Below are 26,572 nucleotides of genomic sequence, written 5' to 3'. Positions count from 1 at the left end.
GCACTGTTGTTTTGCCTTTCAATTTAACATTTTAATGGAATTTTGAGAATAAATATTCTTGTAACCTAAAGAAAATAATAAGCTAAATATCAAAGTTATTTTTTTATATATAATTTGTCACAAAATGCTTATTATCAAAATGTATTTGTGCCAAGGCAAAAAAATTATGTTTCTCAGTGGTTTATGTTTATGAGATACCAGATCGTGGATAAAAAAATTACCCCTTTTTCAGCATATTTTATGAAAATAACTGCACCAAATATATATATATATATATATATATATATATATATATATATATATATATATATATATATATTAATTAGTTGTTTAATTAATTTCCCTTGGAAATTGTCCAAGGGAATAACTGTGAGTGTGTATGTGTGTGTGATTGTGTGACCCTGTGACAGATTGTCGACTAGTCTGGATTGTACCCAGTCTATGCTCAGTAGCCAGGTTAGATTCAGGCAGTCCCCAAACCCCGAAGGGGTACAGCGAGTTAAAAAAATGGATGGATGTATATTCATATGGAACTCCTGAAGGGACATAGAAGTAAAACAAAAAATAGTACTTTTTTATGATGTTCACAAAAAAACAGTATATATACACTATTCCCCATTTATTCTTGAGCTTAGGAAATGGAGACAATCGCAAATATCCCAAATACAGGAATATGCGGTGGAACACTGTATCATATATATAATAAATAATAATATTTATAATAAAACATCTTAAAATTTTGACACTTACCATTGAAAGTTAAGTTTATGTTTTTAAACGGCCGTGATTCCACCAACTTGTCTTATTTTTCTGCCACAACATAAGATTTTTTTCCAGCATAAATGTAGTGGAGATGTTTTTTTACCATCGTATTCCATATGTACTTAACTTTTTGTATTGCTGCTCACTGTTGTTGAAGAATAGGTAAAATCAGGAAAATGAGATGACCATGGTGCGACATTTGTTTTTCTGTCTCTTTGTGTAGATTTCAGCTCGGTGACGGCCACCAACCATGAGTAGTGGAGCCAACATCAAAGCTCTCTCCCAGAGCCGGCGCGACGCAGGTGTCACCTCGAGTCTGCCTTTACCTCACAGCATGATGCCTCTGCCAAACATGGATCCCAAACAGCAGAAAAGTTCCCTTCCCAATCCGACAGTGCAGTATCAGCACTCAGAACGACGGCAGTCTGCATATTCTTCATCCTCTGCTTCCTCGGGTCCTGCAAACCTGCTGAAGGGTTCCACTTTGAAGAACCACCTGCTGCAGCAGAAGACCAGTATGTATTATCACAGGGGTTCAGCAGCTGCAGGGAGAACTGATGGAGTGTGTTCAGCTTACAGCAGCCCTCAGGTTCCAAAGAGGGAAACTCCTCGCTCCAAAGACACATTAGACCTCTGCAATACCACGCTGACACAGAGGGCTTTGAGAGACCTGCAGATGAGGAAAAATTCCAACAAGAACTGGACTTTTGGGAAGTATCGTCAAAGAAATGTGGAGAATGCATGTCAGGGGGACACCTTACACCGCCTCACGGCTAATCCTCAATCAGGCCAGGGACGAGGGCGTCTTCTTTACTCTAAAAGCTTGAACGGCAATGAGACGTCAGTGGTGTCCACTTCTGGGTTGGAAAACTTCCACAAAAATGCAAGAAAAAGCCAGGAAATGGGGAATACTTTGGAAGAGTCTATCAAAAGGAAACCGTATTCCTCATATCAGACGTTCAACATGGCACGCAGATCAAGTGAGCCAGGAAAAGTCAACATGGCAGCTGTTGCTCCCTTCAGGTTCAGGTGAGGGCAGCATTTCACCCTGTACGATTGATTCAGGACACAACATCATGATGTTCTACCATAAACTCAAAAAGTATTTTTCGAAAATATATATTTTAACTGTTTCTTTTGTTATTGACTACTTTGATTTAGATTTCAGGTAAATGAGGACACAGAAGCTGCTGCTGACAATCTGAGCGACTGTTCCTCTGACTCCATGGAGGTCTGCTGTGATGATTTGGGTGAGTCTGCTCACTTCCATCTTGTATTACATAGGCTGTAAACTGGTTAATTTCTCCTTTGGCTGTTGAGAAGCTTTTAAGCAGAAGGACTTAAGATCATTTTAGCTCCTATAAATTCTTTCCGATGTCTTAAGAAATCTTACAAATAAAAAATACAAATAAAAAGGAAGACACAAACATCCATTTAAATGCTTATAGCTTTCCGATTAGTACTGTGAGGGTCAAAAGTCCAGTCATTTTTGGACTTTTGTTGTTTAATTTAATTTAAATTTACTGTCTAAAGGTTATCCTAAAAGGTCAAGCAAACTGATGATTAGTCTACTCACACGTTTTCAAATTTATCATATGATTAAATTCTCCTTCTTCTGAGGAAAACTTACTTCAAACATGTGTTTTAAAAAGTTTGCAGACTTTTGAATAGTATTAATAATGTGAGACTTCAGTTGATTGAAATAGCATGTGATGATCACCTGTAAAACACTTAAGATACATAGGCCATCCTCAAGAATTGCAATCATAGCAGATTTTTAAAAGAATCTTATCCCAAAATTGATTTTGCTTTCATATCCACTTCAAAGTATAGAAGATATATGACTGCTAAAGAAGATAGTATAATTTAAAGGGCCTATATCATGCAAAATTTACTTTTTTTTTGCTTTTAAGTGTGTTATAAGGTTAATTCCCCACAAAAAAAACAAACAAACAAAAAGACACTCGAAAGCAGTATTTTGATCCACGTAAAAAAAAAAAAAAAAAAACGTAAGAATAGTATAATATACTGTAAGCCCTTTAAAGAATTTTCCCAAGTTTGCAGTGCCATAGATTCAATAGAATATATATATTCTCAGTCTAAAATGCATCTTTTGAAGTGAAATGAAAGTCTTTTTTGGACATCAGTATCTCATCTCACATACATTTTATAATTTAAACTAAAACAACTTTTGCCTCAAGTTGTTTTTTTTATGTTGTGAAACTGGAGAAAGCTTTCAGTAGACTTCCTGTTCACACTGTTCTGTTCAACATGCCAGTTGTTCTCACCACATCTGCTGCCAACTCATAACAATGACTTCCTTCTGTCATTTTCACCTGTTGTGTTCATTCAGATCTGACAAAGTACTTATTTTCTTTCAATGGCAGAAGGAGACCAGTCGTCTGGAAAAGAAAACCACTTATTTTTCTCTCAGACCGCTCTCTTATTCCAGCAGTTTTTATGTTTACTTTAAATGTAGCTGATATGAAACCATAATCAAATATTTCTTCATGAATTCCTTTGCTGTCTAAGAGCTTACAGTTCGTCCTAAGACACTCAGAAGCCCCGACTTGGTAATCAAGAGACTAAACTGTAGCTTGTTTTTAGCTTTGTCAATATGTCGTTCCATTGGAGGAACATGAGGGACATCTCTGAATGAAGGCAGCTCATCATTAGCACATGCAAGCACAACTCAATCAATTAAATCCAATTAGAGAGGGATTACATGATTAAAGCACTACTGTAAATGGGCCATATTGATTAAGGATGGAAACAGATGCAACGGACTCAGAGATAATAGTTTTAACCACAGACTAAAATAAATATTTTAACAGTGAGATTGACATGTGTATGTGTGGGAATTTGGTTATTTCTTGTTAAAATAATTTGCTTATGTGGAAAAAGGGCCAGCAAACAGAAAAAAAGTTGACAAAGGCCAGTTGAATCACACACTTACAAATATACAACAAACATACAAAACATTTTATGATGAAAAACATTCATTCAAAGCAAACAAAAATGGTGAATACAAGTATTTATCTCACAAATTTATGTAACTTGTTGGGGATATTTGAACAAAAATTAAAGATAGAATATGTAGAATGTTAAATCAGTTTTAATTAAGATCATTTAACTAATTGAAACCAGACTTAAAAATTAGAAACATACAAACAGATTCTATATGTAATCAACCTGCTTTTCAGAAAAAATAATCCTTTATAACTGAGTAGATATGTACAAGATTTTTTTTTTTTTTTAGTTAACCCCATATTGCCCATTCCAGAAAGATTTGCTCTATGAATCCAGCATCAAGGTTAGAATTCCTTCGTCACTGGTGAGGATGAGGGAGACAATATTGGATTATATTTAAGTTTAGTTTATAATATAAAGCTTTGCATCACAGATGACCACAAGGACACTGAAGTAGTTAGACTATTTTCATTTCTCTTTACTTCTGTGTTTGACCATCATGCTGACTCACGTTAATGCACCCAATTCCTATAGCCAAAAATATGTAGTTCATGTTCATTCACACTACATATGAAATAGGCTTTTTGTTTAATGTTGCATTTTTTTCAAAAAATATATTAAACACTCTGATTCCATTGCATTAACAGATTAACCAAATTCATCTCATTCAGGGACGAGGTTACTTTTAGTCAGAATGTTTTAAATGGAATCAAAAAAGTTGCATTTTTAACCAGCATGTCTGGTGTTTAAATGACATCTTGATTATCTTTATAAATCAGAGATGAGAGGCTCCAGCTGGCCTCCCCAGGGAAACTCGAAGCCAGTAACTAAGTGGTCTTCTGTTGAAAAAGGAACAAAGCGAGCAACTGAGTGGTTTGCTGGCAGATTCAGTTTTCATTTGCTTTTTTTGGGAGTTTCTATGATCTCCGCTGGTCAGACGGCAGATGTTAAATTTAGTCTGCAACCTTAGAGAAGAGAAATTTGTCAGAGTAAGCTGTTATTTCATTTCAATTGTGGATAATTAAATTATAAACACAGTGGAAATATAGCTTATGTAAGATTTCTGGTGAAAAATCATACTATATAATTACTCCACTTTCAGAGAGTACTCCTCTGTGAGACATGAAGCTAACCTTTCTAACAAAACCACATTCATTTTAAACAAGTTCAGACCTGCGTCCAATAAAACCAAAGTTTTGATCACAGTTCATCAGAAAAAAATGGCAAACAAAAATCTAAATGTTAATTCCAGTAGCTTCTGTTTTCCACTCCAACCAGCACATTGATTCACATTAACGTTTCTCTGGAGGTTCACTTTATAAACCACCAGACTTCAACACTAGACCAAGAAGTTTTCTATTTACATTTAACAGAATATGTCAAAGTAAATAAAAAAATATTTTAGCCATAGCCACTTTGACAATGACCTCTGCTGATGAAGTTAAAGGACCCAAAATGGCACCATTATTGTGTAATTCCCTGGGTATGGGAGCAGCCCATTTTGGTCCCAGTCCATTTCAGAGCCCTGGAAAGATTCATAAAGCATGCAGTAATGCACACTTGTTGTATTTAGCCATTACGAAGCAGCAGTCCTTTTTCTCAAGAGCCCTGCTTGTTTTTTTAAGCTATCCCTGCTCTACTCCCTGCTGATCGTTGGGACAAGACATGTTGGACTAATTTGAATATGGAATCACGGTTGAGCATCATCTCAGTGAAACAATAAAGTATGTGAACACCCTGTGATTTTGCAAGTTCTCCCTCTAAGAAATCTTTCACAGTTTGTCTCAAATTACTTGTCTCACAGTGTACCGTGCACCTAAAATGAAAATTTCAGACCCCCCCCCATGATTTCTGAGTGAGAGAACTTGCTAAATCACTGGCTGTTCAAACTGTAGTTGCCTCAAAGAAAGCTGGAAAACAGCAGTACCTCTGACGGTCTTGGATTAAAACCACCACGTCATTTCTGTCCATTCATTTGCAAGGCTGACTTAATCCTTTTTGGGTCTTGGGTTTGCTGGAGCCTATCCTAGCCACTGTCTGGGAAAAGTGGGGTACACCCTGGATGGTTTGTTATTTTATTGCAGGGTCACACAACATTCAAACTCACATCTATGAGTATTTTATTTTTTATTTATTTATTTTTTTTCTGAATCACCAATTAACTTAAGAATCCTGTTTCTTTTGCACTGAGACTGGAGTACAAACCAAAACGTCACAGTCCAGCCCCACATGGCTCAAACTAAATACCATTTTAATACTAATATGTCCAAAAACCTAATTAAAAAAGTGACCTTGAAGTAATTGAGAGGATAACCTTTGATTAGAACATTCTTATTCAGCTTATTTACAAAAGAAAAACAGGTCCTATTTGCCCTCTGTATACCTGTAGTTTGTCCTCTCTGGGTGGGTGGAGTGTTCCTGCCCCAGGTGAAGGAGTTAAAGTAACTTAGGGTCTTGTTCACGAGTGAGGGAAGATTGGAGTGTGAGATTGACAGGCAGATTGGTGCTTCATCCGCTCTTATGCGGTCGCTGTACCGATCCATTGTGGTGAAGAGAGAGCGGAGCTTTGATTTAGTGTAATGTCAGCAGTGGTCAAAGAAAAAAAGACAGACAAATTTTACTTGTGTAAGATCAACTTGGTTTAAAAAACATTCAATAATAAACTACAAACCTAACAAAAGGATTATTTAATCAAATTATTGATATTTTCTTCAAAGCCAAAGAGCCACAATGGTGGGCTAAAAGAGTTGGATGTTGCTATAGAGCCTCAGGATGCAGACCCCAGCACTAGACCATCCTTCACAAAGACACATGGAGCTGTCCAATTCCACAATTCTTTGTGAATATAACATTAAAGAGAAGCATATCTAATGATTTATGATTGAAGACACACTGATGTCAGCATTTAAAATAAGTGAACTGTTCAGTGAAAAAAAAAAAAAAATAGATGTTTTTTTTCAGTAAAATAAACCAATTGCCCAGAATTCAAATTCTTCCTCTACCCCAACGGGTTCTCCCGACCCCTACATTTAGCACTATAACGTAGAATTGTGGAAAAACAGTGGCTGTCAGAATTTCCACAGGAACTCTGGTTTTTCGCAGACTTCTGGGAAATTTCTGAGGAACTTGATTTGGAATTGTAGATTCAGACAGCACTACAAAATGTCGGAAAGTGACTAAGGAATTTGGACTGAGGCACAGCCCAACTTAGATCATCCTCGTGGCAGAGGGATCTGCCGCGAGGATTACCCCTTAAGAAAACTATCTCGGACACCCCTACCCCTTCAAATGCTCCAACAATTGTAGGGATAGGGAGAAGCTGTATGGGTAGGGGAAGAAATCAGATTCCACTTCAGAGAAAAAGAGGAGAAACTCAAGTGCTGCATGTAAATTAGGCTGTTTTACTAAACATGTTAACACATTCTGTATGTCTTTAAAATATGTTTCTATTCAATGATATGCCGATGCGAAAAGGTTGTCCTTTCAAAAGAAAGGTGCGAAAACACAAAAGAAAAAGTGGGATAGCACTGGGTTGAGTTAAAAATGCTTTGATGATTACCCACATGGCTCGTAATACCTGCTTTCATCCCAAAATAATGCCTGGTTGTTCTCTAATTACAACTTTTCACCAAACTATAAATGTTTAGACTGGATCTTGGTGTTTTGCTCCAAAATAATTTGGGACTATTTCTTTAATGACAGCGTGCCTTCATCTCTGTGAATCAGGTGGTCTGTGGTTTTCCCCTTTACAGCACGTGTACTGGACTTCCTAATGTCATTGAGGGCATTGCGTCATAGCTGCTTAGCAGCACAAAAGTGATTACATATGCCGGTCAGGGAAAAGCACAACAGACAGCTGCGTAATTTACTATGTGTGGGGATATAGCAAACACACACACACACATGGAGTCACTCATGCGGCCAGCTGGAGAATATGGTTAAAATCCAGATTTTTTTTTTTTTTTAAAGGAAAAGAATCTCTGTGCCTTTCTCCCCTGAGATCATCTAGGGACAGAAGTTTCTGCTTTAAGTGAATAAACAACTTATTTTTTCTTAAGGAGATGTGTTTATTTTGTTTTTAAAATCCATGAAGGAAATTGGTGAGGATGGATGGAGATAAGTCTTTCACTTTTTTGCTTAAAAGCTGAATAGCACAGCATGTAGCAGTTTTAGGGTAGATTTTACACTCTGGCATTTAGTAATTAGGCCTTTAATCAGTTCCAGACTTTTGTCCATCATTTAGCCTGCCTTTGCTAACCAGGGTTATACCACCCCAATAATGAGGAAGGGTGTATAAAAATGGATAAATGCTTTCATTTTGAACACTAAAATTCTGTTTATTAAAATAAAAAACATTCTAGAAGAAACATGAATGTATAGATGTCTTTCTTTATCCCACATGTGGATGATCAGTAAATGCATGGTATTCTTCTACATATTTATTTTTCTGAAGTCCATAATATTTTGGCCAACTTTGTGTTCCTTTGACCATTTAAGACCATCATGATTGTGTCCTGCAACCATTTGTTAAAACATTCCTGTTCTCTGAAGCAGATCAGCTGATCTTTGCATAATGAGAGAATGGTCCTGTCAGTGATCAGGAGTCAGCTGCATGGGGAGTAAACTCATGATGACGAAGAACAAGTCTTGACATTGTTTCCACATGGATAATTGCCAGATCTGTGTTTACGGTCCCTTGAGCAACCCCGAGTGTCGGGATAGCCATAGAAAAAACTCGGTCAAGTGTCTCTGAAACCCACTGTGACAGATCGGGAGTTTTCTTCTGACCATTGAAACTAACTGACCAATAGAAACACAAAAAGCCCATTTTAATTTGAATGTCTTGGTGCAAAAGTAATTAGGAGATTCTGCTGTTTGTGCGGAACATTGGTACCTGTGCAGACACCATGCAGGCATAGTGAGGTTCCTGTCCTTGGAGTGGCATGTGAGAGCTGCAGTGCCTCCTGCCTCTTCCTGCGGTGCACCAAACCTTAAAAGATGTTTGAACTGGTAAGTCAGCAAAAAAAAAAAAAAAGTCCAGAATAATGTGACTGGATTTTCAATTTAGGATTTGTCTGCACTTCTGCTGTGCATGCAAAACCATTCTAGCTCTCGGCTAAGGACATTCCCAACATGTGGTTTTGGGTGTGTTACTTCCTCACACTGGCACATCTTGTGAGTCGCTCAGCCTGCTGAAGTGAACTTACAGATTTTCAGACATACTGCTGTCATAAACCACAGCTAGCCTCACTCATTAGCAAACAGAAAACATGTTTATCATGTTTTCTCACCTCATCTTTTTGTTTAGTGTCTCCAGCATAGTTGTGTGTGACTCCACTCTTTTTCTAATATGATTTATCCATCTTTAAATGTCAAATAGATATCATATGGAAGCTCAGACAGGATCAAGAGATAATCTGGATGCGCTGGTTGTTACATTGTGTGGGGTTTAACAGTGATTATATTCCATACATCCTTGCAGATCTAAATGTGTATTGCCTCATATATTAATAACCGGTCCACCAGCACGAATCATACATCAAGTGTATTGAACACTGGGGGTGTAGAGGGGGAGGGGAAGAACAAAGGATTTGGAAAAGATGGTGGCAAAACCTGGTCTGCTAGAGGGTGCCTGCTCTTTAAAAGCCACATTCTCGTTGCCCGCCTCCAATGGACAGATTCTGCTGAGAAATGGTCAAACCTCTTTAAATGAAGAACCAAAGGAGGAGGGATGATGAGAAGGGGAGGCAGCAGAGAGCAGGGGGAAGAGGAGGGAGGGCTGTTGCGTCTGCCGCCGCTGTCATACTGCCGCTGCGCAGTTCAGGAGCAGGAGGGAGGAGAGTGGAAAAAACAGAGGAGAGGAGAAGGAAAGGGGAGAAAGGGAGCGCCTGGGCAGCACTGCAACAGCAGCTGCAGCAGCAGCCAGGCAGGAAGAAAGAGGAAGAAAAGGGAGGCTGCAAGACTGACAGCATTATTTTCTGTGATTTCACACAAGAAGACGGGTGCAAGGAAGGTTCTTTTCTCCATCCTGATGCTTTTTGATACACTCCCATGCAGGAGGCGTGCCTGGCACTAGTGTAAAAGCTACAGGAGGACCATAATGGAAAGGACGGATAGCACCAGGGCTTACAGCCAAGGAGATGGCAAAGGAGTTGGCATGGCAGCCAAGAGGGCTAAGTCTGGAGTGCCCCAAAGCACACCACGAGGTGAACTGAAGGTTTACAGAGCGGGCAGTTCTGAGGGCAAAATCCCAGTGCCATCCAGCCTTCGCAAGCAAAGGTCTATGACAAACCTGGCTATCCTCACTGATGCTGAGAAGAAGCTGCACCTCTACGAGCCAAAGTGGTGTGATGACATTGCGAAGACAGGAGCAGGGCAGAGCAAGATGAGCAAGCCAAAGACAGCAGGAGGTGGCAGCAGTGCCGGAGGGGGCGCCCAGCTCTCCCGAAACCTCTCCAAGTCGGAACAGTCGCTGTTTCAGGGCAAGCCGAAGCCCTTCAGCCCTCTAGCTGCTCCCACCGCCCCCAGCAAGCAGAGCCGGATACCTCGTGCTCCTTTTGCTGAGGTGAAGCCGTTGAGCAAAGCACCTGAGGATGGGAAGTCGGACGATGAGATCCTCTCTAGCAAGGCAAAGGTCAATGTGAAAAAAACTGGAACTGGTGCTGGAGTGGAATCTGGTTCCAAAAGCCAGGAGGAAGAGGGAGGAGATAAGCCCTTCTTGAAGGTGGATCCAGAGCTGGTGGTGACAGTGCTGGGGGACCTGGAGCAGCTGCTGTTTAGTCAAATCTTAGGTAAGTTTAGCAGTCCCCGCCCCCTTTTGGAAATCAAGGCACAAACCATTAGCTCTGTTCTGTGCAAATGTCAAAGTCAGCCACACGCCCCCTTCCACACGACAGCCACATAACACCAATGCTGCAGGTCCACATTTCCCCATAATGGATGCTTCAGAGCTTACTGAAATACATCCTTGTGCTTAGCAGGCATGTTGCTCCTCTGACAGTTTAATCAAATGCAGCTCAAGCTCAGCAGTTCGTATGAAGGTGCATGCTTTGTTGAACATCATGGCACTCTATTGTTCTTCCTCCTCCAGCTCGACATGCTGGTAGTAGGTGTCGCTGCATGTGTGAACTGCTCATGTTTCTCTATTACATGTCTTGGTGGTTACATTCTTGCCTAGGGATAATTATGAAATATTATTAAGAGATTCTTTATTTGCTGGAAACTGTATTGTTACACCCAAAGCTGGATCCACTGCTCTCTGTGTGTAATCCAAAATAATAAAAAAAAAGAAACGAGAAATATCGTGCAACACTGATTTCATTTCAGTCACACATTTAGCTCCCTCCCTCTCAGCTCTGTTCATCTGTGGAGCTCTGACTGATGGTTTACACCCCCAGTAGTACTGCATTACAAATAGCAGAAAAAAAATGAATTTCTTTCTGCAAAAGACCCCTTCCAAGGAAAATTGTGTTTTTAACATGTTTTTACAGCCTTTTTCTCATGATGGATGACATACCAGTATATAAAGAGCAATAAAATAGCTTATATGAGTATTTCTTTATTCAGATCATGGTGAATCTGCAACATTGTACAAACTATAATCACCAGGCCACGAGCTTCTTGCTCCGCTACATTCTGATGCATCCACTTGTAGATAAATAGATCCATGAACGTCTTTCTTTTCCTCGCCTGAGTTTGAATCTGTCTCAAAACTGTAGCTCCTAAGTTGCTCGCTTTTTGTTGCACCGTTACTGTTAGCTTGATATTGTGAGGGGATTTAAGCTGGGGGGGGGGAGTGTAAACAAAGGGATGATGGGAAATTAGTGCAGGGTTACTCTTCACCAACAGTTTCACCTACATTTCTGCTGAACTTCTGCCGCTCTACAGAAACTATGTTCTAGAAAACAACACTTTTTTTCTCCAAAATTAATGACATAATCATAAATAAAGGACCATTGGTAACACTTTTACAATAGATCAAACGATTGAAGTTGGACTTTGTATGTAAATTATTCATTTCTAAACACAGGTACTGAATATTTCAATTCAATTCAGTTTTATTTATATAGAAAAATAAAAAAATACAAAATAATGGTCTCATTGGGCTTCACACCAGTAATTGGACAAAAGCAGAGTCAGTCATAAAATATTAACAATAGCTGGTTGCTGAACTAAACTAAACAGACTAAACTGTACTGGATATCACTTTCCCTAAACCCTCCTTCTCAGTAAGGAGAAACTTCTAAAAAAATATATATATATATATATATATTCCAAAAAAAAAAAGAAGATACCTCAGGGATGCCCACATGAAAGAGGGACCTTTGCCTAGGACAGACAGGCAATGTACCAGGACTGTTAAAGAAAATTTAGCTTATCTAACCCTACAATTACATATTTGAATAGTGTAACAGATGGACTTTACCAGAATTGGGGGTCAGCCGAGGCAAGGTCCACGACCAAGAACAGGAGCACAGACGATCCTCCTGGAATCTGGAATCTCTATCTGTAGAGATGTTTATGTACCTATAGCGTTGCAGGAGTCATTTGTGATTATCTTCACAAATGTATTAAGGTTGTAAATTCCTGTCATATTAACAACCTTAACATCAACACCCTTCTGATTGAAAAAGATCAAGTTTTTTATATTGTGATGGATTTGATGACATCAATGTGTGAATGGATGAATGGGACTATGAACGTAAAGCGCTTTGGGCATTTGAGGAGAGTAGTGTATTCCATTTCCCATTTATCACAAAGTGCTGTAATTTCAGTCTAATAAGCTTTTTCTGTGCAATAACCATGTTACATACCAGCATGCATTTCCTCATGCTCATCACAAGAGCATATGTCCAAGTGCATGTTAATGAACACATCTGTAGGGATTTGATCTGTTATCCATGCTTCATTAGTGCATGTTTGTCACACATAAGTAAGAACTGTAAACAACACAGGGCAGATGGCTGCATCAAGGCCTCCGTGTCCTCTTTAACCATCGAGTGTGGACTCCATAATTCCTTGGAGGTGTAGTTTACTGCACCACACCCTCGTCTGTAGTTGTAACTCATTTTCTAGATTTTTGTGGCCTCTTTATAACATCTGATTTAAACGGTGTGTCATTTGGGTTCAACTGCTTTCATAATATGCTGTGTCTAAATAAGAGTTTCCTTGAGGAATGCTTTTACTTGTAAACATAGTTGACTTGTTTGTTTACTCATATGACATCAGCAATTGTCCTCCATCAAACCCTTGGTTTGCACTGGGCTCTGAATCATTGGTCCTGTCATTATTTCTGGAGTGAATACTTCTTTTTGACAAAAAGCTAACATCCCATTAAAATGATAAGTTCACTTCCATGGAAAAAAGTGCGCTAAAGGGAATGAGCAAACCGGATTTCATTATGATTGTAAGAGGGCTGTCATCCCAGATTTCGACCAATGCAGCGAAGGGCTGCAGCCCTCATTTCTGAAAAGGTAAATGGGTGAAGCAGAAATAACGTTCAGCATCATTAGCATCATTAGGATCAAGCAAATTCATATTTACAAGAGGCAATTATTGGAATTATTTAACTCTTTTTTTGTATTTTTGCAATTTACTTGAATAGGAATTTGTGCTATATAAAATGCTTTTTTTGAATCTTTGACTCAGAAAATAGGTTATAGGCCAAACAACTCAGTGCAGTGGAGTGGTTTCTAGACACTTTATTTTGTCTTATGCTATTTTTTTTTTTTCGTTGTTTATTACTTTTATTTCATATTTTTTAGTATGGTTTTTTTTTTATTTTGTCCCTTTATTTTGTCTAATGACTTAAATAAAAATATTTTTAAAAAATCTGGCATGGACCTTTAAATCCAGCAGTTCCTCTCAACAATCTCTTGGACTTTTTTTTTTTTTTTTTTAATGTCTCAACATTTTTTGGAGGCAATTGCCTCTTAACTATTTTTTATGGTTATGCATTAATCAGTATCACATGGCTCAATTTTCAAACTGTAGCACATATTGAAGAAATCTCTCCATATGTTTCTGCTTTAATAACAGATGTTTCACACGTGTGGTTTGTATAATCCCAGATCAGGAGACATAGAAAGGCAGCATAATGCATAAAAACAAAAGTTCTTTTCCACATTAAATCCTAAATAAACTTCAAGATATTAATACCAAACTCAGGAATCAAAGATTATAAAAATTAAACTGCAAGTATGTGATTGTAATGCTTCTGAAAAAAAGAAAAAAAAGAACGTGTGACACTGTAGGGTCATATAATGCCACAAGAATCCACAGAAGGAAAAAAGAGTCACCAATGCTATGATACTTAACATTTTTATAGTGGTCAGAGTAGCTTGAATTTGACTTTCCAGGTGTTGAAAATGTCATTTGAATTCTGTAGTGGGCGCAGTGCACAAAATTTGAAATTTGACCTTTAGTTTTTTTTCAAGCTGCCTGTTTTTTTTTTAATCAATTTATCATCAAGCAATGCACCGCAATATTTGCCCACATCTGAGATGTGCGGCTTGGAAATACAGTTGAGGAACTGTTCTGTTTTGTTTCTGATCAGATTTAAATTACAACTCTGACATAATAGACTCGGAATTGATTACTTTTGTAGCTTGTAAGAATAGATAATTGAATAAAGTGTATTGGAACTTTTTTATGTTGAGGTTTATGGTGGCAATTTTAAACTTACTACTGTTTTTGTCTAATGAGTGTACTTATTTTGTGGGACACCATACTGGACTTTGGCTGCTCTGAAATAAGAGGACTTTAACATTGACAAATGCTGTCTTAACATTATCCTCTTAACTCAATTTAAAACAATTTTACCAGGTTTGTTGTCCAAGTTGCAAGCTGCTCCCTGCTTACAATTTTTACCAGATGAATGAGGACTCAGCGATTGTGTTAATCGTCATCTGAGATTTCTTTGAATCTGTGATTCTGAACTTTCTTGTGGAGGAAATGTACCAAACAGAAACTGGTCTGGGGAGGAAGGATGTAGCAAAGTCAAGAAGTAAACTTGGATTGGAACATTTGCTTTGAACAACTAAACAAAACTTGAAGGGAAGTCAGAGAAAATTACCTGACCGTCTGTTAGATGCCTGTAAAGAAAGTATTCCTTGTCCCTGAACATCTACACTATTTATGTAACAATGTTTACTAGATCTAATTTTTATTTTTACTCACGGACATAGAAAAGAATATAGGCTAAATCTGTTACACAGCAAAGGAAGGATTTATCTGTTTCTGCAGCAACATTGCAGTTCTTGTAACCTTAGGGACATCTTAAAATATGTGTCTTACTGAATCTGACTACTGTGTATTCCATAAAGCTAGTATTTCCTTTTTCACATTTAAAGACACAAATATAATGACTTTGACATTTATCTTTTGAAAGCAGCTCATGTCTTGACACTTGGTCTCTTTCCACCTTTGCCTCTGTTCCACTCTTACATGCTCAGAACAGTTCCTCCCTAAGGCTTTTTGATTCCACAGTCATAAGGATAACTCCAAATTCTTGACATTTTTTTCTTAGATATGGTGGATTCTTTCATTTACCACATTTCATGCAAGAACATTCAGTTTTTCACGGTAGTATTGATTGGACTTGGTCATAACCCAGAGACTGCATGTTTTCACTCTGGTCTAAATGAGCTGAAGTGCAATTTTCTAACTTGGGGTCAATGACTCTTAAACAATTCTCAGCTGATCAGAAAATGTTTGTTTGGATAGAAAACAACTGCAATAGATTCAGGTGTCCAAGTCACAAGAGGAACGTTCATTTAAATATTTAACCTTCATAATTTAGAGGAACAGTCCCAGTGTAAGGGCCCAGAGAGTGAAATGTGTCTGCCTAATGATATGACCATGTGTTCACATGCACGAGACAGGGTCCTAAACTAAACAGAAGTGCCTTACAAGACCATAAGGATAAATAACAGAAGTAAAAACACATTTACATAGTTTTGGTTCTTTTCATTATTTCCAGTCAAATGTTTTTGACCTTGCTTACATTATTTGGTTACAGACCCCGAGTCCCAGAGGAAACGAACTGTGCAGAACGTTCTTGATCTCCGCCAGAACCTGGAGGATACGATGTCGAGCCTGAGGGGATCCCAGCTGAGCCACAGGTACCCACAATTCTACTGTACTTTAGGTTTCAATGTTTGCTTGTTTCACTATATTTGCACTTTTTACACTAGGGGCCACCAACATAAAAATAGTTTTTAATTTAAAATTTTTACTTAAAAGACATAGAGTTTTTGAAAAGCTGGACTAGAGTTGCTTAGATACACTACTTGGTGTACATCTGGCTCCCATGTGTCCTAAATGGACCCTCTGTTGTTTACTTTAAAGACTTCATTTTGGGATTCCCTGTTTTTGCCTCATCTGCTTTAACTGTCCCAGTGTAAGAAGGTTCAGAAGTTTGGGTGAAATGTTCCGTGTTACAAGAGGAAATAAAAGATTTTCTCCTGTTGATTCAAACCCTAACATACGACTGTTCCAACCCTGTAACAGATTTGATGCTCTGCTGAGGGAAAACCAGATTTGTTTTTAATTACAAAAAATTGCCACCGGCAGGTGTTTCAGGGGCTTCCTCTGAGGATAAGTCCCCATTACCCGCCCGCCCCTCCCTCAGCTAGCATAAAGCAGCACCTGCTGGTTGCTATTTCCTGTAAGTCAGAGCTCTTTCAGATATTAGAAGAGACATCCAGGTTCTCAAAGAGCCAATGCACAAAAGCCCAAGGTTAAAGAAAACACAAAATGTAATGAAACTTTGGTAAAACTAGTTCTTTGGCTTGTTTGTTTTAAAATCAAAACTGCCTTCCTGTTTAGAAATAAGCAGATAAATGATCTCAAAAATTGTGTTTGGCCTCATGTTGTAATCTTCATTAACACAGAAGCCCCTCTGAAGGACTTAACATCACAGCATGTCAGTGCTCTACAAATCTTTCATTGACAAAAAAAAAACCAAACATTTGCTGCCTCCTGTTGATCCATTATGCATCAGCCTCGGATAAAAATACTCCAACAGACCTCGGCTTTGGAATATTTATTTGGGTGAATTGTTTCATCCAGTTATGTAATCAACAGACAGACGATGCTTCCAGCCATTTGCCGGACACTTTCAACGCTGACCCTCTTATAAAACAGAGCCAGAAAATAAAAAAAATAAAAAATGTAGAGACATGACTGCAGGTCTTGTGCTGTAAACCATTTTTTTTTAGTAGACACATTAATTGAAGGGCAAGACCAAAGAAACGGCGAGATGCTGGATTCTGAATGCCGTTTTTAGATCTTTTTTGCTCATAAAGGTTCTTACTTTGGAGCTCTCTGGCAAAACCTGTTTCCCTAAAGACAAAATGACACAGTTGCTTCATCTAGGTTAGTGATAAAGTTAGAAGGATTTTATTCAAGGACTTTATTTCAGAGAGAGTAAAATGTTTTGCAGTATAATGCTATTTCTTCAAAACTGTCAAGGTTTTGTCCAATTCTGTACAAGACTGATTGAAAACAATGTAATTTTGAGGCACACTGACCCCTCCACATGTGTCTTTGCAGCTGTCTGGACAGCAGTAACATGGGCTATGACAGTGATGAGACCAACGCTCGCAGCATATCCAGCATGTCCAATCGCTCCTCCCCCCTGTCCTGGCGTCACGGCCAGTCCAGTCCCCGTCTGCAGGCCGGGGATGCCCCATCCTCAACAGGCAGTGGATTTCAGGGGGGCAAGAGTGCTTCCCCATACACAGCCCACACAATGCCCGCCCGCTGCTCAAGCCGCCTCAGCAGCTCATCCCGGATTGAGCTCATCGAAAATCTCGATGTTGATGACCTCAAGTCTGGGTACATGAGTGACACCGACCTTCAAGCGAAGACTCTTCCGGATGATGACGATGACGTCAACCTGGATAACGGGTGAGGTCATCGGGTCTTTAAAACTCTTGTATTAAGAGTGAATGAACTGCTGTGAATGGATTTCTGCTGGTTTACCATTTATGTTTGTATTCATACATTCGGAATGGGATCTTGCTAAGCATCCTGGGTGTTCCCCGCCTTCGCCCAACAGTAGCTGGTATTGGCTCCACCAACCCCATCCCCCTGAAAGGGATTAAAAAGACTTTGAAAATGGATCGATAAAAGTTTTGAATGATCTTTTAAAGAAGTTTGGTGCAACCCTGCAACAGTGACGACCAGCCTTTCTCGACACTGAATCTTATTACTAATCGAAAGAAGATATCTAACTTTTAGGGTATATTCAGAATGGAAAAGTCCGGATCGAATCCTGAACCTTGGAATTGGTCTGTATTCAGACTGTATAACATTTCTGTTTCCAACTAAATCCTCTAAACAAACTATATGACTAAAGATTCAGGAATTATGAGGGCGGCCCAAAGCAACGAGAGAAAGGATAATGGAAGTCCTAAGCTTGCAATCCTTGTCGGGATAGTTTACCTTTTCAAACTTTATATTTTTCTATCCAGTTTTGAACCTGCTGTATTAAGGTCGGGCACAACACTTTGTACTTGCTACTTTGGTACAGCAAAGGCATGTTGCAAAGCAGTTACTGAGGAGGCAATGACCATGAAGGCACACTAATACATATTTATGGCGTATAGATTGTCAAGAAAACAGTTTTAAAAAGCACTAAGTTTTGTGTAAAAAGTTGTTTTAATGTGTCTCCATTCATTTGACCACATTTCAATCAGTTGCTGTGTCTCATCGTAGCTTTACATTTGTCTGCATCAGTAGTTGCTTCCATCCTACTCTATCTACATCCCTTGATGCCTAGCTATAGTGATCGTTTTGTTCCAGTTTTTCTGCTCAAAGCATAGAGTTTATTCTAACTGAGGACACTCACCGAAGCTCAGTCCAATTAGAACCAAGACCATCTCGAAAAAATGGGTCTGAAGCAGTTCCTGATCCCTGACCAGGATTCGCTTGTCTGGATGCAGGCACAAAATTTGTTCCGGATTATCTGGGAAACAAACTCTGGTTCACTGTAAGCAAACCAAGTGTCCAGTCTGAATACACGCTTAGTCTTCCCTTTTTTTTATTAATAAACAGTCATTTCACTAAAACGTTTTTTGATATTTTGTCTGTTTTTGCCGTCCCTCTGCTGTTCAAGTGACTTAGCCACCTCCCAGAGAAAAAGACAAATTCTCACTCCCTTCTAGTTAGAGAAGATTTTGTATCTCATTGAAAACTATGTGTCGCAGGAATCTTACAAATTCTTTGAATTGCACACATGGATGACTTGTGGTTATTGTGTGGCCATGGTGCAGAGTTGGACCTTTAATCGTATGATTTCAGTTTTGTTTCCCGCCTTACACACCCGTATGTCGAAGTGTCCTTGGGCAAGACACTGTTCCCCACATTGCTCCTGTTGGTTATTGGTTCGTGCCTGTCGTCATCAATGCCTGAATGAAAGTGTGCATGGGTGAATGGAACTGTGACTACATAATGCTTTGGGCCTTCTGAGAAGGTAGTAAGACGCTATAGAAGTATACACCATTTACCATTTGTTCCACTTTCTTCATCTTTCAACCATCACCCCATGCTGTCCTCACTGCTCCTCCTCCGTACATCATAATTCCTTCTTACAACTTGGCAGCTGGAAGTGAGACTCAAAGAGAGAGAGAGTAAGAATTGAGGACAGTTCTCTAACGCAAAGTAGCAGCTTTATCACTGTTGCACATGCAGTGGGATTTAAGCTCAGCCTCTAGAGCTCCCTGCATGCGGGTCAATGTGAATTTAACTATGCATATTAATAAATAGATGGAACTCTTCTTAGATGAGTCCAAATTAAAGCAAAATTAAAAAGCTGCAGGGAAATGTCATTTCACCAAAACAAACACCATAAAAGACCAGACAGCAGAGGCATTATAAAGTCTGGATTAAACAGGGGATTATACCAAATAGGACTATTCCTCAGAATGACCTCCAAGCCCTTTTTATCCATTTAAATCTGCTCTTTATTTTGCACCATCCCTCTGCCTGTCTGTGTAGTTTCAAAGTTATATGAGGTGAATGTGCTGACCCGCCCTTCATTTAAACACCTCGAGCACTTTCTCTGGTCACTTCATTAATGTCAGCTGTCCTCACACATGCAGTGAAGGTGAACTAATCCCCAAGGAATATTATCTATTTAAATCAAGATGTCTGTTGGTCTCGGGACATCAATCTGGGAATTCTGGGTATGTTCCAGTGCTTGTCATTTTTTCTTGCCTGTACCCACAGGATAAAACTATCCTTTGCCAGAGAGGGCTTGCACAATTTCCTTAAACAAATACATTTGATTCTGCTGCAGGATTACTGGGATGCCAGTACTCAGTGACAAGAATTACAGGCAATCCAGAAACCTTTGGTGTTGTAGATGAAAAGCTAATCCCACTTCTGAAGCACAGACTGCAGAATGTGCTCCATTTTTCTTCTTACAGTATTTTCCTGTACAATCTGGGATGCATTTGCATTTTTACTACATCCCCTACCTCACTCTCATGGTTCGGCTCATTGAGAACGATTAGCTTCCAGCCCTTGAAAATAGATCAGGCCCCTCCGGTGTAACCATGGAAACCAACAAAAAAAAGCTACTGTAAGGACAGGCACAGGTTTTGTTCCCTCAAGTAGAGGCCCAATTTTAGACATTTTATGAATATTAGAAGTGCATACCCCAAATAACCAGGCACTGTACTTTTCATTGGTACAGTAACTAGTGCTTTTACTACCTTTGCCTTTTGAACAATGCTTAAATCATGTAGAAGTGCAAAGACCTTTGTTTTAAAGACAATGACACAAAACTTTCAACCAGCATGTTCATCAGTTAAGTTTTGGCAATCACAACTAATGTAGCATTATAAAATTAATTTCAACTGCATACATTAAAAAAAAAAAAAAAAAAAAAAAACTTTTTTGCGCTTAATACTACATTGTTCATCTCTGAAGTTCTTAACATTGGTTTGACATGGAGCTATTAATGATACAGTTTTCAATTATCCAAGTGTCTTAAAGCTGCGAATAATCACTCACCAATAGATCCAAACTTTACTTTTTTTGGATCATGTTTGCTGATGTATCCGCTTGTTTCAAGTAGACTTTGCAGTTAATTGTTGGGTGTTTCATTATACAGGAGGGTGGCAATTTTGAAGCCAGTGAGGCAATTGGCTGCTCTTTGTTATGCTGCACAATTTTGAAATCACAAAGATCTGAAGATTGTAGGCATGCAGCCATTCATTTGAACCAAGACTCGCTTCATACCATGACTTGTGGTTGCTGATCTGGTCTATAGTGGATATTGGTTCATTATGAATGATTCCCTTCGATCAAATTCACTGACCAATAATCAATCCAGGACATCTTAAGCCAAATATTCTACTCTTAGATAAATAAATGGTACTAAACATTGCAGGTGAGGTTTTCCAGATTACTTGAATTTCTTGCAAGATAGTCATGTGTAAATGAAATGTGTACAAACAAACAAGTAAACAAGAATTAATGGCAAATATATTCACATTTTACTTTCAAAAAGTTCAGCCCACTGTTGTTTTTTTTCACATCACAATAATATAAAGGGAACAATATTAGAGCATTCTACAACACTGTAAAAGTTTTCATCCATTCATGTCTTTGTAAATGTCTAAGTTTTTCCACATATTGGACTGTAATGATGGCTTGATCATTTTTTTGCTGCCGTTACATGTGTGTTGTCTTCTGTGATGGCACTTGGTCATTTTTACTTTATATATCAAAATAAATCCACTAATGGTATTTTCAATATCAACTATGAATTCATTTCATTTTGAAATGATTTTTTCCATTGGTTTAGGTTCATTTTATTAACAACTCGTCTTAGATGGATCAATCTGGTTGAATTGTAGGAATACACATTGATTTATTGATTACACCCCTGGTAAATTATATGATAAACATTGAATACTTTCTCATTTTGTCCAATGTGAACATTGTTGGCTGACTGTGGGGAAAATGGCAGTTTTTGCTCAAAGAGAGATTGACTTCCACCACCACTAAGTGATGACTACATTCTAAATCACTTTGTGTTGAGGTGACTCCCTATTTAACTTTGACCATGTTGAAGTGTTTTCTGTGGTTACATTATTCAAATCACATTGGTGGAGGCCATCCGTCACCCATGACATCATCATTAAATGAGCCATACTCTAAGTGGCTGGTTTATGAGCGGGAGCAATGATCCAATCCTAATACTGCTATATAAAAGTTTTTTTCTTCATCTGGTTTTCAAATCAAAGGCTTTTTTGCAGTCGCCCATTTTTGTGGTGTTTCGTCACTCGTCAATGTTGTTCTGGCACTCAATTGGAGAATATATGGTTCAGGTTAGTGCTTCATAACTAACACAGATGCTCTTTTGAGACAACCCTTGCTGTTTTTCTATGATATAATTTATCTGATGGGATGATTATAAACTAAGAATATGCACGTAGAGTCTGAAGAGCTCAAGAAGCTTTCCACTATCATTGTTGCATATGCCATATTTATATTTAGTAGCTATCCTTGCAACTTTTTGAAGACTTTAGATTTAAATATATTTATGTTGTTGTGCTCCAAACAGATAAACAAAAAGCAAAATATACTTAATGTGCATGAATAACATTCAATATGTATTAAATTGGGTTTTATTAAAACAGGCTTTGCAGACAAAATTTAGGTGAGTGTAATTCTTGATGTGGCAGTAAGTGTAGATCCACTGCAGTGATTTGCCAAAAAGTGGAGCAAAGCGTTACAATTTTGCTTGAAACAGTTGGCATGTTGTGAAAGCATTTGCAGTGATCATTGATATTCAGTTGGCTGTTGTTTTATTAAATCCTGTAGATACTCTGTGATCTGCTGTGCGGTGCTCCAGTCAAATAATAAATGTTGAGAACAAAATTATATTTTTGATAATGAAAATTCATGCCTGAAAATATGATGATGTGATTTGTATGGAACAATGTAATCAAATATATACTATTATAAAAACTCCTATCCCACTAAAATGTCAGTATGACAGAAGCAATTTAGGAGGATTTCATTCTTCTATAGCTGCATAAAATACTAAAAAGTTTTTTTTATCAATATTTGGTTTCTATTTGTCAAATTGCATCTTTCTCAATTGCAGAAAACAGAATAAGTTCTTGATTTAATGCTAATAGTAAATGTATATTTACAAAAAAATCCTATTCAATCCATTGCATATTGTAATACATCTATTTTTGTTAGCTTCATGCTCAATAAATTCCTTCTACCATGTGCTATTCTTAGCACGTTTTGCAGAGCGTGGTGCAAAGCTTGAAGATTTGCAGACATTCTTTGTTTAAGAACTATACTAGTAAGATGGATTATTCTTCTTTATAATTTGCTTTATTGTTGTGCAGTATGTTGACTTTTTAGGGTTCTGTGGCCTTTTACAAGCTCTTGTTTCTGTTTCGCTGCAATCAGGCAGCAATGCAGAGCAAAGAAAAGAGGCTGGTTCAGTGGCATCACTCCTGATCATGATCATGCGGCAACACTGCACAGGATGTGCTGCCATGGCAACTGCCTTCCACTGACCCAGTGATGGGCGGCCCTGTATGTCAGTGTGATAGTAGCTGAGTGAATGTATGTGCTGAGAATGTGTTTGCGTGTGTCAGCTGCTTGTTCTGGGGAGATAGTGGGAAAAGAAGAACCAAAGAAGCAAACCAGGGTAAATGTGGATTGAATATCTCTCAATAGGTGAAACAATAACTTATTGATTGTAATATTTCATAACTGTCTGGCTCTGGAGCTTTTTATTTTTTCCACATTACCTTTTTTTTCTTGGAATTCAAGCTATCCGAATGAGCTGAGATAAATTGTAAAGATAATTTAGTGGTTGCAAATGTTCTACCACAGTCTAGTGCAGACTGTGAGTCATGTCTATCACTGGGTCTGTCTGTGCAAGAATGATAAGTTCCTGGCTTAGTTTCCTTTTCTGGTATTGTCGTCTCCTTGGTGACTATTTTAAAGCTATCCCCACATGACTGGGTGAATCTGTTATAACCTTGCACTTTATATTACATGAAAGTTATAAATGTCTGAATCCATGCTGGGATCAGACTTCAAAAAAATTGTGTGTATCAACAAACAGACAGTAAAGCTGCAGTCTTTTTGTCCTGGATCTTTGCCCCTGAAAGCCTGCTTTCAATTTCCTTATCCTGCCTGACTTGCAAAGTTGCTGGAAGGGTTCCTTGACTGTTGGAGCTTTACACACATCTTACCCACTTTATCCCATAAAAATGGTCTTTGACCATTCTGACTTGGGGCTTTTCAAGATCTAAGAGTTGGACTCTCAGGAGATCTCTGATTTAGGTCAAACTCACTTCATCTCAGTGAAACATGTGATGAAATGGTGAGATGATATTAGATATTTGCTAATATTGTGTTTTTAGTAGCCAAGTAGATAAACAAAAAAAAAATAAACAATGGAAAACTTATATTTCCATATGACATCAATAAATTATGTTGTAGATTAATGTAGATTATACATTTTCACAATAGTCAGCTTTTTAAAACACATCTGGAGTCAATGTGGAGTTTTTCTTTTCAACTACAGTTGGGAAAACGCTGAGTCAAAAAATCTCCCCCAAAACCAAATGTGCCCCCAACATAGTATCCTTAACCCTGTGAATAATGGAATAATGCAGCAGAACCCTGGGGAAGCTGATTCATCCCAGTATCATGTCTGTGTGTGGTCGTCTGGTGTCCAGTCTGGATCCCGACATCATTTACCGCTGACTCCCAGGTGGAGCTGTGTTTTACAGCACTGTGCCTTAATGTGTAAATCACATGGTGTTTATTTGCAGTTCAGTTGTTGCTAAGATGAGGACGTTAAATTATCGAATTATTTCTAAATGGGAGTTTGTGGGACTTGTTTTGCCTAAAGATACACTGGTTCATGTCAGACTCCACTCTGCTTCAACTGAGTGCACAAAAAACATCACCCAGACACTAAACAGTAGAGTTCAGTGTTAAGTGCTGTGGCCAGTGAAATAGAATATAGTTCAGAGAAACTCATTAGGCAGCATCTTAACATCAGACTTTCTGCCTCTGTAGGAACTTTCAAAGCTAAATCTAAGTTAAATCTAAAGTTTTTGAAATGGAAATCATTCAATTGTTTTAAATAAGTACTGACATTTTTTATACAAAGATCCAAAATTATGTTTTTGAATGGTAATAAAGATTTTATAAGTTTGTTTTGTATAAAAAAAATAAAGATTTTCGCCTGATATGGCAAAAAAAAAATATTATGGAAAAAAAGTAGCTTAACCCAAAAGACAAAATTGTAAACAGAAAGCATCAGAAATGTGTTCTTACTCTGTAGTATATCATGCATAATTTTCATTTTAAGGAAAATTGGGTATGGATTATGAGCTAAAATGTGTCAAGCAAAAAAAAAAAAAAAAAACTCAAAAAAATGCACCCTCCTATTATCTCACAGACACAAGTTTTTACCATTTTTTTCTCCTCCATTTTTTATTTTCACATCTTAACTAAAAGTTTTTGTGTATTCTTTTTCAGGGATTTTACTTTGCCAAAATGTCACTGTAGTTTATTTTTTAATCATAGTGCTAACCTTAAATTACACCCTTTCTCTATTTATCTTTATATTTTTGTAACTGAATTTTACCATTTCTACTGTCGTTTTTACTGATTTGCCATCCACCTTTTTTATTATTTTAAGCCCAAAATTTGCTGATATTGTTGTTTTTTATATTCTACGTTACATTTTTGCGCCAGTATTTTTTTATAATGTTACAATGCAGGGGGAGTGGGCTCAAAGCACTTTGAATTACACACTGTATGAATAGTGCAGCAGTAATACTGTTGATTGATTGATCAGGACAGGCTGCAGATGTGAAACCACAGAGGGCTGTTTGACACCGGTTGATGAGGTATTTCTGCAGCTCAGAAGCCAATACTTTAATAACAAAGCTATTTTCCCTGGCCTGTTCAGTAATAAGGGGACTGCAGCAACACTTGTCAAACTGTCACTAAAGATTTCAGAGTCATTTACGGAACTTCAACACTTTGCTATGGAAGCTACTTCATTATTTTGTCTGTTCACGAAAAAATGTAAAACAACTCAAAAACAGGAACGAGGAATATCAATGTGTACCTTGCTTTGTCTGATTTTTTTTTTTTTTTATCATTCTGAGTGAAAAAAAATGTTTGGAGTGATGCTCAAACAATTTCCCACATTGCATCTCCTAAATTTTACTAACAGTAGGGAATTGAGATCTCCTCCTCTGCCTCAAGGGGTTCACTCAATATTCTTGCTTTTCTTTTCTTTTCTTTTCTTTCTTTTTGTCTCAGTTCTGTGGGGTTCCCTTTTGAATAAAGTTGAAACTGTGTGGCTGTAGCATTGCAGCCTATCCAGGAGGACCTTAAAATAACTGCTCCTCCTGCTGGATAGCTGACTTTCCTACATCCCTTTCAAAAAAAAAGAAGTCAGAGAACAATGATTTGGATTAAATGAACACAAAATTTACAAGAAGTTATGAAGTAATTCTTTTAAATTATAAATATGATCTGACTTTGGAATTTTGAATTTTAAATTTCACCTTATGCTAGAAAACATTGTTTTTAAAAGTCAAAGGCATTTCAGGGCTCCATTGTGGTGTAGTGATTATTATCACTCTTGTCTCACAGTGAGAGGGTCCTAATTAAATCGGAGCTGGGACCTTTCCGTGTGGAGTTTGCATGTTTTCTCCGGGCACTCCTGCTTCCTCCTGCAGTCATAAAACATGTTTCATAGGTTAATTGATTGTTCTAAATTGTCCCTTGGTGTGAAGGTATGTGTGTGGGGTTGTGTATG

The 26,572-nt window shown here is 38.0% G+C and overlaps 1 protein-coding gene across 8 annotated transcripts in view; it reads left to right on the top strand.

Annotated features, from left to right (window-relative positions):
- Positions 1–26,572, top strand: part of nav1b (neuron navigator 1b) — a 61,373-nt gene that overhangs the window by 11,696 nt on the left and 23,105 nt on the right. For 6 of the 8 annotated variants that reach the window (XM_024271197.2, XM_024271200.2, XM_024271195.2 and 3 more), the window contains exons 2-5: positions 986–1,791; positions 1,924–2,012; positions 15,752–15,854; positions 17,287–17,643. In XM_024271197.2, the coding sequence (XP_024126965.1) occupies positions 1,013–1,791; positions 1,924–2,012; positions 15,752–15,854; positions 17,287–17,643 (1,328 nt within the window). In that variant the 5' untranslated portion in view covers positions 986–1,012. Of the gene's footprint in view, positions 1–893; positions 1,792–1,923; positions 2,013–9,526; positions 10,524–15,751; positions 15,855–17,286; positions 17,644–26,572 lie in introns of those variants that run through there. The other 2 variants (XM_036211979.1, XM_024271198.2) reach the window with 2 other exon arrangements.

This window comes from Oryzias melastigma, linkage group LG5, assembly GCF_002922805.2.
Source record: "Oryzias melastigma strain HK-1 linkage group LG5, ASM292280v2, whole genome shotgun sequence".
NCBI lineage: Eukaryota > Metazoa > Chordata > Actinopteri > Beloniformes > Adrianichthyidae > Oryzias > Oryzias melastigma.
This window is presented reverse-complemented; position numbering and strand designations above follow the sequence as displayed.